Source organism: Montipora capricornis, chromosome 6 (genome assembly GCF_036669925.1).
Source record: "Montipora capricornis isolate CH-2021 chromosome 6, ASM3666992v2, whole genome shotgun sequence".
In the NCBI taxonomy this organism is placed as follows: domain Eukaryota; kingdom Metazoa; phylum Cnidaria; class Anthozoa; order Scleractinia; family Acroporidae; genus Montipora; species Montipora capricornis.
In genome coordinates, this window is record NC_090888.1 from 23,125,527 (window position 1) to 23,140,526 (window position 15,000).

Consider the following 15,000-nt stretch of genomic DNA (forward strand, 5'->3'; position numbering starts at 1 on the left):
AAATTTTGTAACTGATTTGAAATCTTTTATTGTTTGTTTTTACTTCTGGAGTGTTTTTTCCGCGAATATCTTTTTTGGAAAAACAAAATTGAGGGTAAAACAAGGTAATGTCAGTTCGTTGCCATAGCAACAGGTTTGTTTACGCGTCGTTTTGGGTCAAGAAACGCGCATAATATCGCAATTTTCGCCATGATTTTCCGCGTCGATTTTCCCTTGGGAGACTAGGATCTAGTTTGTGTTTCTGACTTCGTTCCCAGTGTCTTTTGAGCAAACCGCCGCCATATTTACTGGTTTGTGGATCGTGACAGAATGCCAAAAGCTAAATTTGCTTCTCAAAGGCGAAGGAAAAGAAAGTTTCATGGGAATAGATTTACAAATAGAAAGAATTACAATAACAGAGGCTTAATCAGTTCGTCGAATACTCGAGTTGACGATGAAGCAAAAGAATGTTTGTCTGCATCTTACCGAAAGCTAAATATCGAACAAAAGAAGATCGAAGAAAAGAAACCAGTAGATAAATCGGAGAAAACATCTACTTCTAGCTGTGATGCAACGATTACAGGGTTCAGACTCTTTGACATGGAAGTGTTGTGCAATGTGCTCTCGCTATTGAGGTGTCATGAATGTGGTGAGTCGAGTCTTTTGTTTATGGAAGATGAAATTTATAGAAAGGGCTGTGCCTCAAGTTTGCGTTTACTGTGTGAGAACTGTGGCTGGATTTACTCCTTTTACACCTCAAAACAACAAGGGAAGGGCTTCGAGGTGAACAGGCGCATTATTTATAGCATGAGAACCCTTGGAAAGGGGCACTCTGGTGCTAAAAAATTTTGTAGTTTGATGAATATGCCCCCACCACCAGCTCCAAACAATTATGCGAAGATTTCGAAGGTGATTACCACTTGTTTGCAGTTCATTGCAAAGGAAAAAATGAGCAAAGCAGCTGAGGAAATACGAATTCTAAAGGGGCAAAATGACCCTCCTGTAACTGAACCTGTTGACTGTGGTGTTTCTTTTGATGGCACATGGCAGAAACGAGGGTTTTCATCAAGGAATGGATGTGTTACTGCCATCTCTACTGATACAGGAAAGGTGCTTGATGATGAAGCCCTTAGCCAAGCATGTAAGCAGTGTGATCTACATGAACATTTAGGCAAGAACAGTGAGGAATATCGGAGATGGCAGGCAGACCATACCACCCGCAAAGCCAATTTTAAAGGTTCTGCACCAGCCATGGAACCAGAAGATGTCAACCGTATATTTAGGCGCTCTGTGAAACTGCATAACTTGCGTTATACAGAATATTACGGAGATGGTGATAGCAAAAGTTTTAGTAGAGTAAAGGATGTGTACCAAGCTTCAGGAATTACAGTTGAAAAGAAAGAGTGCATCGGCCATGTGCAAAAAAGGGTGGGCACAACACTTCGCAAGTTGAAGCGCAAAAACCCAGGACTGGGAGGGAAGAAGGGCAAACTAACTACTGATTCAACAATTGACAAGCTCCAGAATTATTATGGTATTGCCATTCGTGCCAACGTGGGGAACTTGACAGGGATGAAAAAAGCCATCCATGCCAGTTTTATGCATTGTGCCTCCAGCGAGTCCCGCCCATTGCATGACCACTGCCCCATTGGCAGCACAAGTTGGTGCAAGTACCAACGAGATTAAGCCAACAGGACAAGTCTCTATAAGCATGGTCCTGGACTTCCCTTGGAAGATATTGCCAAACTCAAACCAGAGTATGTTAGACTAAGTGAAAACAGCTTGCTGGAAATATGTTTGCATGGAAAAACTCAAAACCAGAATGAGGCTTTGAATGGTATGGTCTGGCAGCGCGTCCCTAAAGAAGTGTATGTTGGCCGAGAGATTCTTGAAATGGGCTTGTATGATGCTGTTGCTCACCACAATATTGGCTGTTCTCTTGTGTTGCAGCTTTTGATGCTCTTGGCATTCCTCCAAGGAAGGTTTACTGAAACTGGTTGCAAACAGGAGTGTCACCATTTCGTATGCAAATGTCCAGATAGTGGTTATGTCTCTGTAACATGACTTCTAAAACGAGTCGCACAACAAATTTTAGCGAACAAGAAAAACTGTTATTGGCCGAATTGGGGAAAGACTTTCCAGAAGTGGAAAGCAAAGGCTATCAGAAGTGGAAAGCAAAGGCTATGACAGCAAGACGTTGACAAAAAAGGCAAAGGCATGGGAGGAAATTTTAACTAGAACACGTAATTTTTTAAGTTGGCATTTTCTGAAGTAAGGCAATTTTGGTAAACCAAGTAATCTAAAGTACCGTTATTTGCCAATGTCAAGAACGTTGGCTGATATAACCATATTGCTCTAAATTTTTAACCACGGTACGGGACACTTAACGATAAGGAAAACTTTATTCATGAAATCGTGGTTATCACGACTATCGAAAAGAAACTTCACAACTTTTTAACTTTCCACCAGCAGGTCTATAAATATTGCTATGAACAGGTATGGATAAAATTATACCACACTTTTAACTATTTACAACACCACTAACAGATGTATAGAAATTTCCATGAACAGGTCTGGATGATATATCAACTCATACTTTAAACGTTTTACCACATCACTAGCAGTTTTATAGAAATTTCCATGAACAGCTCTATATAAAATATGATCCCATACTTTGGCTTTTTACCACATCACTACCAGCTTTATGGAAATTTCCATAAACAGGTCTGGATAAAATATGATTCTAAACTTTAACTTTTTATCACATCACTAGCAGTTTTATAGAAATTTCCATGAACAGCTATGCATAAAATGATCCCATACTTTAACCATTTACTACATCACTAACAGATGTATGGAAATTTCCATGAACAGGTCTGGATAAAATATGATCCATACTTTAGCTTTTTGCCACATTACTAACAGCTTTGTGGAAATTTCCATAAACAGGCCTGGATAAAATATGATCCCATATGTAAACTTTTAACCACATCACTAGCAGATCTATGGAAATTTCCATGAACAGGTCTGGATAAAATATGATCCCATATGTAAACTCTTAACCACATCACTAGCAGATCTATGGAAATTTCCATGAACAGGTCTGGATAAAATATGATCCCATACTTCAGCTTTTTGCCACATCACTAAAATCTTTTTGGAAATTGCCATAAATAGGAATGGATAAGATATGATCGCATATGTAAACTTTTAACCACATCACTAGCAGATCTATGGAAATTTCCATGAACAGGTGTGGATAAAATATGATCCCATATGTAAACTCTTAACCACATCACTAGCAGATCTATGGAAATTTCCATGAACAGGTCTGGATAAAATATGATCCCATACTTCAGCTTTTTGCCACATCACTAGCCGATCTATGGAAATTTCCATGAATAGGTCTGGATAAAATATGATCCCATACTTCAGCTTTTTGCCACATCACTAAAATCTTTATGGAAATTTCCATAAACAGGCCTGGATAAGATATGATCGCATATGTAAACTTTTAACCACATCACTAGCAGATCTATGGAAATTTCCATGAACAGGTCTGGATAAAATATGATCCCATACTTCAGCTTTTTGCCACATCACTAGCAGATCTATGGAAATTTCCATGAACAGGTGTGGATAAGATATGATCCCATACTTCAGCTTTTTGCCACATCACTAAAATCTTTATGGAAATTTCCATAAACAGGCCTCGATAAGATATGATCGCATATGTAAACTTTTAACCACATCACTAAAATCTTTATGGAAATTTCCATAAACAGGCCTCGATAAGATATGATCGCATATGTAAACTTTTAACCACATCACTAGCAGATCTATGGAAATTTCCATGAACAGGTCTGGATAAAATATGATCCCATAATTAAGCTCTTTGCCACATCACTAAAATCTTTATGGAAATTTCCATAAACAGGCCTGGATAAAATATGATTCCATATGTAAACTCTTAACCACATCACTAGCAGATCTATGGAAATTTCCATGAACAGGTGTGGATAAAACATGATCCCATATGTAAACTCTTAACCACGTCACTAGCAGATCGATGGAAATTTCCATGAACAGGTCTGGATAAAATATGATGCCATACTTCAGCTTTTTGCCACATCACTAAAATCTTTATGGTAATTTCCACAAACAGGCCTGGATAAGATGTGATCCCATATGTATACTCTTAACCACATCACTAGCAGATCTATGGAAATTTCCATGAACAGGTCTGGATAAAATATGATCCCATACTTAAGCTCTTAGCCACATCACTAAAATCTTTATGGAAATTGCCATAAATAGGCCTGGATAAGATATGATCCCATATGTAAACTTTTAATCACATCACTAGCAGATCTATGGAAATTTCCATGAACAGGTCTGGATAAAATATGATCCCATACTTAAGCTTTTTGCCACATCACTAACAGCTTTATGGAAATTTCCATAAACAGGCCTGGATAAGATTATGATCCCATATTTAAACTTTTAACTACATCACTAGTAGATCTATGGAAATTTCCATGAACAAGTCTGGATAAAATATGTGTTACAAAAAATAGTATTGCGTGACAAGCGTTACTGTCTAGAAGCTTCGCGAGAGTTCGTAGTTTGTTTATATTTAGGTTTGTACGTAAGCGTTTCTAAATCGGTGTGTTTTGTAATCTTACTATAATTAGATTCATTACTAATTTAGAAAGTTCTAGAAGTTTATTGTCAGAGTATATAAGTAGACGAGTCCAAGCGGAGTGTTTTTCTAACTAGTTTTTCACAAGCGAAGAGAGTTGGCGTTGGCCGTGTTTAGTCAAGTGTGACAGAAGCTGTGTGCATTCAAGTTGGCGGAGGCCGTGTAAGTTTATTCAGTACGTGTTGTTCAGAGTTTTACTTCGTGGAAACTACGTTCATTCTTGGAATAAATCTTCTTGTTGTTGTTCCGACAACCCTGCGTTCAGTTTAGTCTGCAAGCTACCTTTCCTCAAAACATACGAACTCGTAACAATATGATCCAATAGTCAAGCTTTTTACCACACCGGTAACAGCTTTATGGGAATTTCCATGGACAGACCAGCTGGATAAAATTAATGATCACATACTACTTTAGCTTCATCACTGGCAGATCTACAGAATTGCCCTATTGTTTAAGAGCCACAGTAACTATGACCAAAAAATCACTTCCTTTCTTTCTTCAGATTTTTAAAGTGTGATTGCTCAACACTTGACTGGCAAAATGTTAAGGTCTGTTATCCAAAGGCTATTTACTTTGAGTGTAAGTTCTGGATTTCACAGTCTGCCATTACTCACGTTTCCAACTGACCGATTGGACCTAGGGATCTAGGGAAAAGTGATATGTCATTTACTCACCACATGTAGCTTAAAATTTCAGCGTGTAAACGCAAAACACAGGTTTAAAAGTCTGAAAGCCCGAAACTCCTGTGCTGCTTATTAATTCAGTGGCAAACACATGCATTGTATTCTTAAACTACATGTATTGAGTCTTTGACATGATTTTCTCCTCAATCTTGCCAGTTCTCTCAAGAAGTTAAAGTTAGTAATGGTGGGCCATTAAACAAGAAAATTCCAGTTGAAATGCAGTTTAACAGGTGTCTTTTTGAAATCAAGGCTTAAAACTTGGTTTTTGGTCACTGTAGCACTTTAAGGAACATGACTACATGAGTAACTCATAGATAATCTGATCTACATCTATTTTTTTTGTAACTCCTTGTATCTTCTTCTTAAATACTGTGCTGCCTCTTTTTTCAGTTTCCCATTTTCATCAAAGTCAATATTACGCTTTCCTTTGGAATCTGGGTGGATGTCCAGCCATGCCAAGGCACCCATTTTGTCTTGTAGCCACCCTTTAGCCACTGCACAGTAAAGGAGGTATTGTCAACCTGTTGTACTTCTGCTAGATGGGGAGGCTTGTAGTTTCCATCTAGGTTGACAGCAACAATGCTACCTGGTACTACTCCTTCATAACTATCCACCATCACTACATCTGGTTGTGGTCTTCTGTATACTCCACCATACACCTACATGCAAAAAAACAAAATGAAGAAATCACACAACAACTTTCTTATACCTGATTCACACCAACAAGACATGCCAAATTAAACTGGATTAAACAAACTGAAAATCAGTCAGAAAAAAAAAGGTAGCACCTCCTTTTACATGAGATTCGGGTGAGTTTGAATACATGCTTTGACCTGTGCTAAATTTGTAGTTGACAAAAATCAGTATACATACATGATTTTAAAGAAAACACTTTGAAAGCGTGTTTAACTAAACATCTTCAAAATAGTCATGGTTAAGGTTTGGTGTGAATGGGGCATAATTTTAATCAAGTAATTGCATCTTTTTACACCATATGGTTTACCTCTCGTACTGGGGCAACTTGATTTCTGACCATGTCATCGACATCTACTGGAACCCCCTCAGGTTTCTGCCCCAAAAATCCTAGGCCATTGTCACCCGACTCAGGTAGTTTTTGTTTTTCCCTCAGGTTTGCTTTCCTAGCAAGTATATCTTGCAATGGCCAACTTGATGCCCTATCTTTCTGACTCCACTTTGCATTCTCAGCTGATAGGAGAGTACTCCACTCTGTTTTGTGCTCTTCTGAAAATAGCCTTGATTTATAAAATTTCTCAATATCAGTCCGCAGCTTTCCAAGTTCCAGCTTCTCTGTGTTCGGGATGACATAATCAGGGACCTCACTGGGGTTTATTTCCACATCTTCCTTCAAAATAAATGGGATATCCACGCTGTCATCCCTAGCATACTGTACATGTACTGTAGTACTTACATGTAAGTGGAATATTCTTTTATACACGTCTGCAAATAAACACCTGCCAGCTGCAGAAAATTATAATCAAAATTCTTCATTGTACTTGGTTTTACCTCTTTAAAATTATCTTGTGTAGAATTATACAGTATATAGTCTTTGAATTCCCTTGGCATCCATTCTAGAGCCAAAAAAGGCATTTATTTGCCAACAAATCACTTACTGCACAATGTGCATTCCCAAGTGCAATTAATTAACTTACTTTAAGGATGGTAAGCCACTGTTCAGGGTCAGGGCTATCTGGCTTCCAGTTTTCACTCTTATTACTCCCCCAGTTCTTATACTGCATAACAACTTTTCCAGATGGAGCTTTAGTGAATTTGAATGCGTGTGGGTTGGAAATATTGTGCAGGGTTGTTGAAAAGGGTGCCATCCACTCCTTGACGTCAAACACATTCTCAACTTCTACTGCCTTTGGGGAGGGTGTGTAACATTTTTCAAGGGCAGACATTAGCTCTGCAAAGTAAAAACAGACATGCACTGCAGTGACATTTACATGCATGACTTCCAGAAATACAGTGTTAAATATTTAATACAGTGAGAGAATGTAACTGGAATTAAGTACTCTCTTAACCAGCCTTGCAAAAAGTTGAACAATACAGCATTCCCCTCCCTGGATGCTTATCGGAAAATTAACGAACGCATACAGATCAGTAACTTCTCTAAAAGAAGTTATTCATAAGGAGACAAAATGCACAAGTGCTCCTCTAATCACGTTGAAATACCGTACACGTACCTGAAAAGGTTCTTGTGTCTTGCTTAACGAGACATTCTGAAAGCCTGTAAGAGAAACATGCACTGTAAATTAACTGGCATGTAACAACTTCATTGAGGAATTAAGGGCATGTGCTAATTTAAAAATGTGAAGCAACAAAAGCAAAACCACCAAAATGAAACAGCCAAAAAGAGTAAAACTACTGAAACGATAAAAGGTCAAATGGAATATAAACATTAATCCTTGTGTACATTATATATTTATCACAATGCAACAGCCTAAACAACAATTATTAAGCAGAATTTTGTGCAGTGCAAAGACATCTCTTACTTGTTAAACATCTGGTCAACAGCTTCATGTGTATGTCCCACCATTAAAAAATTCAGTTTCACCTGCAAGAATGAAAAGTGGGTTACAGGGGTGCATGGATGGCGCAGTGGTGAGTCAGAGCCCCGGGGCGGGGTACTGCCATATATGGGCTATATGGGTATGTGCCGCTGTGAAGGGTATGGTTTTCAAGCAGTTTACTCTAGCATAGGGTGTATAAATCAGAGCGTTTGGGTCTAGAATAGGGTATCATTTTTCACGAAACTGACCAGTTGGTTGAAGATTTTATATAGACTAAGGAAACCAGGAATTGCTACTCAAAAATATAAAAAATGAAATTGGCAAGTTTAAATTTTCACGACTCAGCCTCAACAGCATTGATAGATGACCATCATAAAATGCTACTGAATATTAACTGTCAAAAATCGGGGTTCAGACGGAAATCGGTGGTATTAATACTGGTTAAAATTAAACAATTGATTTATTGTCTTGATTATGCGTACGTACGTACGTGCTTGGCATGACTGGACAAGTATAAATAAATCCTCTTTTTAAATTAAGAAAGAAGTGATCAGTGTGGTATAAGGTTTTGTTTTGGCTTTGCTTTAGACTGTACTAGTGACCTCAGTTTCTGGAAAACAGCTACTCTAGGATAGGAGTGATTTGGGGAGTTTACTCTAGTATAGGGTGGTAAAATCCAGCTGAAACTAGCTCTGGTACAGTATAGGCTAAGGGTTCGAGGGACCCAGCGGCACATCCCTACCCAGAAATTCCTAAAGTACCCCCCGGGGGTTAGAGCACTCGCCTCCCACCAATGTGGCCTGGGTTTGATTCCCTGACTCGGCATCATATGTATGTTGAGTTTGTTGGTTCTCTGCTCTGCACTGAGAGGTTTTTCGCCAGGTACTCCAGTTTTCCTCTCTCCTCAAAAACCAACATTTGATCTGATTTGCATTACAGTGTCCCCAATTAATGCTCCAGCACTAGAATGACTAGACACTTATTTAAATCAAGTTCCTTTCCTTTCCTTTCCTTTGACTAATATGTGTATAATTATAACTGCGTGGCTTCTAAGTCCCAGCTCCTATGCCATAAAATGATCTCCACATACTGTAATTCCACAATTACACTAAACCCCTAAGGCAGAGAGGATCAAATTCCTTATGTGACTCAATAAATTTTCAGTGTTACTCAATTTACCTTCACAAAAATATCAAGCATAACTAGGACACCAAGGAAGTTTAGAACAAACTGGTTTTTGTTCTCCCTCCAGCAATTATCCATTTGGAGGAACAGGGTGTCAGGCAAGTCCTCCCCCATGCTTTGCAACTCCAATAATAGAATATTTATGGTGAGATTTGAATCATGGGGATACTGAAATAGGTCAAAATAGCCCTTCGGTTGTCTGCCATGATTTAACACACCAGTCAAGTGAGTTCTAAGCTTTCTTGCACTGGCATAGGCATGTGCTGTAACTATGAGGCGTGGAAGGAAAAGCTTTACCTGATCCATGCCATCTTGTGCAATACAAGCATACTCGTGTGGGTACTGTTTTGCCTTCTCCCTGTGGTGGTAGTACAGTTTCCTTTCTCTCCTGTGACAAAATAGATAGAAATACTTCGCTAAATTTATGAATGTGAGGGATGCCAAAATTAGATTAAGGGTATATGTCAATCAATTCTTCGCAAAACACACACCACAGATCAAATATCTATGCAATTGGCTAAAGCAGTTCACATGAACATCAATAATGGACTGTTTGGATGACTGTACTACGACTACCTGTGAAAATTAATATTTACCACCCATACATGTACATGTATCCAGCTGGCATGGTTTGAAAAGCATAGTTTATTCAGTCAGAAAAAAAATATATTATCAACTGTTATCATGACAGGGTTTATGTACATACATGTATCTGTTGAAACACACTGTTACTCTTTGCATGCATTACGGATATCAATAGATATCAGTATCACATCTATTTTCTATAAGAGGTCACAAAATGCAATGACTGTTTGCATAACTTACATTTGCAGGTCATTGTGGAAATCAAACAGTTTGTCCAAGTACTTTCGCACATCCCTGTCTCTCGCTTTTCGCTTTTCCTCACCCAATATTGTGCAATAATCACACCTGGTAAAACGGTTAACCTACAATAATAATACCGTAGTTATTCAAATAAGGATATATCAGCAAATCAAAATTACCAAGATAATTAAATTGCAACTCCATTTTGGCATAAAAAAGCATAGTCTACATGTAAACAGCCAACTTTAGTTAATGGCTATTATCGATACCTACGTAATGTCTTTCAACCTTAATTTTCATCTGAATTTTTGAACATCTTTCAACAAGTGGGATGTGTGGGGGAGACAACTAGGCCTTATTTACTACATAGTGATGACATTTCTTGTATTCTAGATCAGTGTTTGATACTAAGTAATGCTTGCCTGATTGCTCAGGACAAGTGAAATATATCCATGGGCAAGTAAAACAACTCTAGGACTTGCCAAATAGGGCAATCAGAATTTTTGGTTGACTAATATTTTGCAGAACGATTTGATTTGCAACTAAGAAAGTGACTAGTAATATGACATAGTCACTGCAAACATGATAAAAAAATAATATAATTAATAATAATTGCTGTTTCACATGGTTTCATAACATTGCTGTGACATGATAACGTGATGTAGTGTCAATCTTTCTCATAACAAGGTCTCTTGAAAGTGTTGAAACTGGTTTGAGCCACCTTAAGGTAATCTCCACCAATCACTGATACTAATCACTATTGAATCAATTATATTACTTTTTTGGGAGCAGGAAGAATGGTCAAAGCAAAACAGTGAAAGCTACTTGTCTGAACACTATGGACACAGCAGGAGTCCTGTTGGTCTGTCAAACCCATCTTACACACATTTTACTCCAAATTGACATTAAGTTAAGAATCCGATCCCACCAACGCGTCAACGAGGGCGGGCAACCGAAAAAAAAAACCATGGGCAACCAAAAAAACAAAACTGGTTGCCCAAAGGGCAGATTAGTAAGAAAGTTTGTGTTGAACACTGTAGATTGCGGATATATTTAGTATATTTGAAATTTATTTTATAGGAACGGGACAAAATTGTATGGTTGGTTAATTCAAGAAATAATAATACAGCTGAAACCCCTATACCACTAACATGAAAGTACGATTAACAAAAGTTCTGGAGTAAATTTAATAGGGAATAGAATTTAAGTTTATGCATCGCTCTCCTGTTTGAAATTGGTGAGAGTAGAAGTTGCCTAGCTTGTACCGCCAGTCCTTTAGCTTGATCCTTTTATAAGAATATATGATTTGATTGCTCACATAATGTATTCTACAAGTCTTAAAGTATGGAGTTCAAAATAAATAGAGCGGAGCTCTAACATGACAATATCATACCTTGGGTATTTTAACATGTGGAAACACATCGCTCAGGAGATGGCAGAAAGTGCTATAATGAACGACATCTTCATTGCCATCTTCCAAGTCTGCTTTCATATACCTGTACATGATGGTTTTGTCTAGATAGCTTGGAAGATGCAAGGCACCCGTGTCTGGCATTTTATCACCCACCTTGAAGTTAGAAATAATACCGGTAATTAATAATAATATTTAATACCAACAACAAAGCAATGACAAGATCGGTTTAGCCTGAAAAATAGAGCTCTTTCATGGATTTTTAGTCATGCAAACAAACACTAATGAGAGGTTAACATAATGCCCACAGGCTGCATGCAATCAACTGAATAATAGTGAATTAGCTACATGCATGCACATATTATGGCAATGCTGCTAGGTTTTGAATTTTTTAATGTCTTCAAACCAGATTAGCCCTTATTTCAGGAAGCCTGGACATTTTTAATTATTTGACTTAAGTGTAATTGATATATTTGTTACTTGAAAGAAGGCTCATACAGTGTACCATACACTGTGGATGGAAATCATGAATTGAGAATTTGACCCCAACAGTCATACACATACACATACAACATACTTTTTCAGCAACTGGGGATATTGGTTAATATAACTTTTTGGTAAGGGTTACCCTTTTAGTGAATGCTTCCATCCAAGTTTCAGCCATCAGCCTCTTGTGTGTTAGGTTCCTGCTCCGGGATTTCTGCAAAGTCCTAATTCCGTCAAGGAAGTTACGAAACGTTTTCCTTAAAGCTTTAGCACTCAGTCCAATTATCATACGATAAGCAGTGCTGCATACTCTGTATCCACTTAAATAATATGGGATGTGCTGAAGATCACTGAAATTCAAGGACCAAAGATTGTATTGGAAAATGTTTGAATCTGAATTTTGTTCACTGTAACATACACAAATTATTGCATAGTTTACATGTTTAGTAAAAGCATATACATGAATTTCGTCAAGCTTACATTTTGTACCTACATGTAGCCCAGTTATAATAATTTGCTTCGTAATGTACTCAACTATAAAAGAAGTATATACAGTCATACAGCTGTAGGAAACATGTTATATCAAGATCTTACATGATTTGTATAGAGGGTTTGGATGGACTAATATTAATCTGTGATTTGATTCCATATTCTTGTCTATTAAATTTTAAAGTCAATCAGAAAGCAAACTTTAAGATAACCTTAAAAGCATGGCATTCTCCACATGCATTCAATGCAAATTTGCTCCGAGAACATGCAATAATATTTAGTTTAAATGTTTCCTCTTGTCATGCATTCTTCTATATGAGACCATGCAGGACTGAGAGCTATGTATTTAAACTGTGTATACTGTAGGCAATAAGAAAACACACCTTTCATTTGGCTTGGCATGCACCCACAAACAATCAAGTAATGTCTGCCTCTTTTGTAGTGAACTGGTACCCTGAACACTTTTCCTTATCATGCACATCTCTGCCAGATCCATGGCCTCCAGACATTTTTCAGTACAACATCCAGCATCTTTAACTACAATAAAACCAGAAGAATACATGTAATTTCAATAAGCTTATTCAAAACTGGTTATCCACTGGAAGATTAAGTTTGCTTATGCAAATGCTGCATTCACATAGCTACTAAAACAAGGGATGACATACAATGACCTACAAAAAGAGCCCTACAATGGCATACAATGAGCTACAATGACCTAAAGTGATCTACAATAACCTACTATCAGTGATCTACAGTACAATGATCCACAATGAGTTACAATGACCTACCGGTACTTAAATGGCTTACAAGATTTCAAAGAGAAAGACAAAAGAGGATCAGGGTGAAGAGTTTGGTGAGCAGAAAACATCCATTGTGCGTTGTCACACAACACTTTTACATGTAGTCCATTGTATGACAGGCCCAAATAACGACAGCAATTACGCACATGGCCTGAGAAACGACTGCCGGAAATACGTCTGTGTTCATAGTCAACCTTGAAGGCAGAAACAAACTGTGAAAAGACCCTTGCATGAAAATGTGCAAATATCAAGGCTTCGCTTGGCAACAATAAAATCTTAATTAGAGCAGGAAAAAATGAAGAGAAGGTTATAAATATATTATTCTTCCCATGATGTTTTCTTTTGTTCAGAGTGCACAATGAAAATTTTCAACTCGCTCAGGAATGAGGTTATGATTGGTTCAAAGCGCAGAGTGTAATGTTTTTAATCTTTATACTGCAAACATGCTGCAGTGCCCTCAGAGCTGCAAATTATCTTTTATTTTAGCTCATTACAGGTCATTAGCTAATTTTAGCTCATAATGTACCTAATTGTAGATCATTGTAGGTCATTGTAGCTCATTGTAGGTCATTGTAGATCACTGTATGTCATTGTAGCTCTTTGTAGGTCACTGTAGACCATTGTAGGTTATTGTAGTTGCTCATTGTAGGTCACTGTAGGTCATATATATTCCTTGTTTTAGTAACTACGGCTACATTCAATGAGGTTCTATGTGTCCTCAAAAAGCAACAGTTAGCTACTGTAAGGGCTACACATTTAGCAACAGTGATAACTTGCTGCTTCCTATTCACAAGCATGTCAGCTATGACACTAAAAATCCAACATCTTGTAAGCGAGCACATCCGGAATTAAAGAGCGAATGCAACGGTTAATTGTGAGAGACAGTTCTGGCAAAGCTAGCTGCTCACTCATGAGAATGAGCTCTCAGTCATAAGCAACCCAGCGATGAAATAGGGGCTGGTTGCTTATGAGAGATTCCAGCAAAAAGCTTGGAATATAAATATGTATATGATCATTATCAGTGATTGTATAGCACTCCTGTTACATAAATTCAATTTTAATCAAGAAGTTCTTTTCTTTTATTTCCTTTCCTTGTTTTGCCACAAGGCTACTGAGAACATCAGAAGAGTTTCCAATCTCTTACATCTATGAGTACATACCAGTAAACAAGTGCCTTACCTGCTTTCGGAGTTTCTGCATAGCACTTCTTCCGATTAGCATGACGTTTTGTTGTTGTGTGCGAGTTTCCTGTGGTACAGTGTACAAGCATTTGTCCAATTTCACTTGGTATATAAAGAACCATTTGAGGCTTGTTTTATACAGTATTATAGACCTCAAAAGTGCCCCAGCATTAATTGTGGATGAATGAACACTTCTCTCTGTAGCTAACATGCAGTCTCTAGTCACAGTGAAGACCCATCGAACCAAGCAAGCTGCAGTTCTCATTATAATATTTTATTCACGTATTGAACAACATCACTCAGAAAACTCACTAAAAAAAGGTACTGTCCAACAGGTTTGCTTATTCAGTGCTGACAATAGCCATATAAAACAAAATAACTCAGACCCGAACTATTCAGTTATTTGATTTTCACCAGCTATTTCATTGTGTCAACTTATGCACCAGAGTAAAAAAGGCGTAGGCGGCAACTATATATTCAAAGTTATGCACTCTTTCTTACTGCATTTTTCCTAATTCTGCGGAATTCACCCTCAATCGCCAACAGTCAAACTGTGCTTTGGCTTCCATCAATCAAACTTCCGACGCCGACCACCAAAGACGAAATCAACTGATGTGACTAACCCACCATTAGCATCTTTGGTTCCAATGGTACATTTGTATATATGCAACCCTAAAACCAGGAATCCGGAATCCGGAATCCGGAATCACAGTACAATACAAAGAGTA

The 15,000-nt window shown here is 37.8% G+C and overlaps 2 protein-coding genes across 3 annotated transcripts in view; one reads left to right on the forward strand and one right to left on the reverse strand.

The window, feature by feature from the left end:
• The first annotated feature begins 274 nt into the window (after window positions 1–274).
• Window positions 275–1,941, forward strand: LOC138051790 (uncharacterized). The gene has a single exon (XM_068898055.1). The coding sequence runs from the start codon at window positions 310–312 to the stop codon at window positions 1,663–1,665; it is 1,356 nt and encodes a 451-aa protein (XP_068754156.1). The 5' UTR covers window positions 275–309; the 3' UTR covers window positions 1,666–1,941.
• A 1,828-nt stretch (window positions 1,942–3,769) lies between these two features.
• Window positions 3,770–15,000, reverse strand: part of LOC138051788 (uncharacterized) — a 16,551-nt gene continuing 5,320 nt past the window's right edge. For both annotated transcript variants that reach the window (XM_068898053.1, XM_068898052.1), the window contains 11 exons: window positions 14,271–14,339; window positions 12,675–12,828; window positions 11,945–12,152; window positions 11,299–11,472; window positions 9,906–10,027; window positions 9,378–9,468; window positions 7,878–7,939; window positions 7,569–7,612; window positions 7,035–7,288; window positions 6,368–6,727; window positions 3,770–6,023 (listed from right to left, as the gene is read on the reverse strand). In XM_068898053.1, the coding sequence (XP_068754154.1) occupies window positions 5,751–6,023; window positions 6,368–6,727; window positions 7,035–7,288; window positions 7,569–7,612; window positions 7,878–7,939; window positions 9,378–9,468; window positions 9,906–10,027; window positions 11,299–11,472; window positions 11,945–12,152; window positions 12,675–12,828; window positions 14,271–14,339 (1,811 nt within the window). In that variant the 3' untranslated portion in view covers window positions 3,770–5,750. The remainder of the gene's footprint in view (window positions 6,024–6,367; window positions 6,728–7,034; window positions 7,289–7,568; window positions 7,613–7,877; window positions 7,940–9,377; window positions 9,469–9,905; window positions 10,028–11,298; window positions 11,473–11,944; window positions 12,153–12,674; window positions 12,829–14,270; window positions 14,340–15,000) is intronic.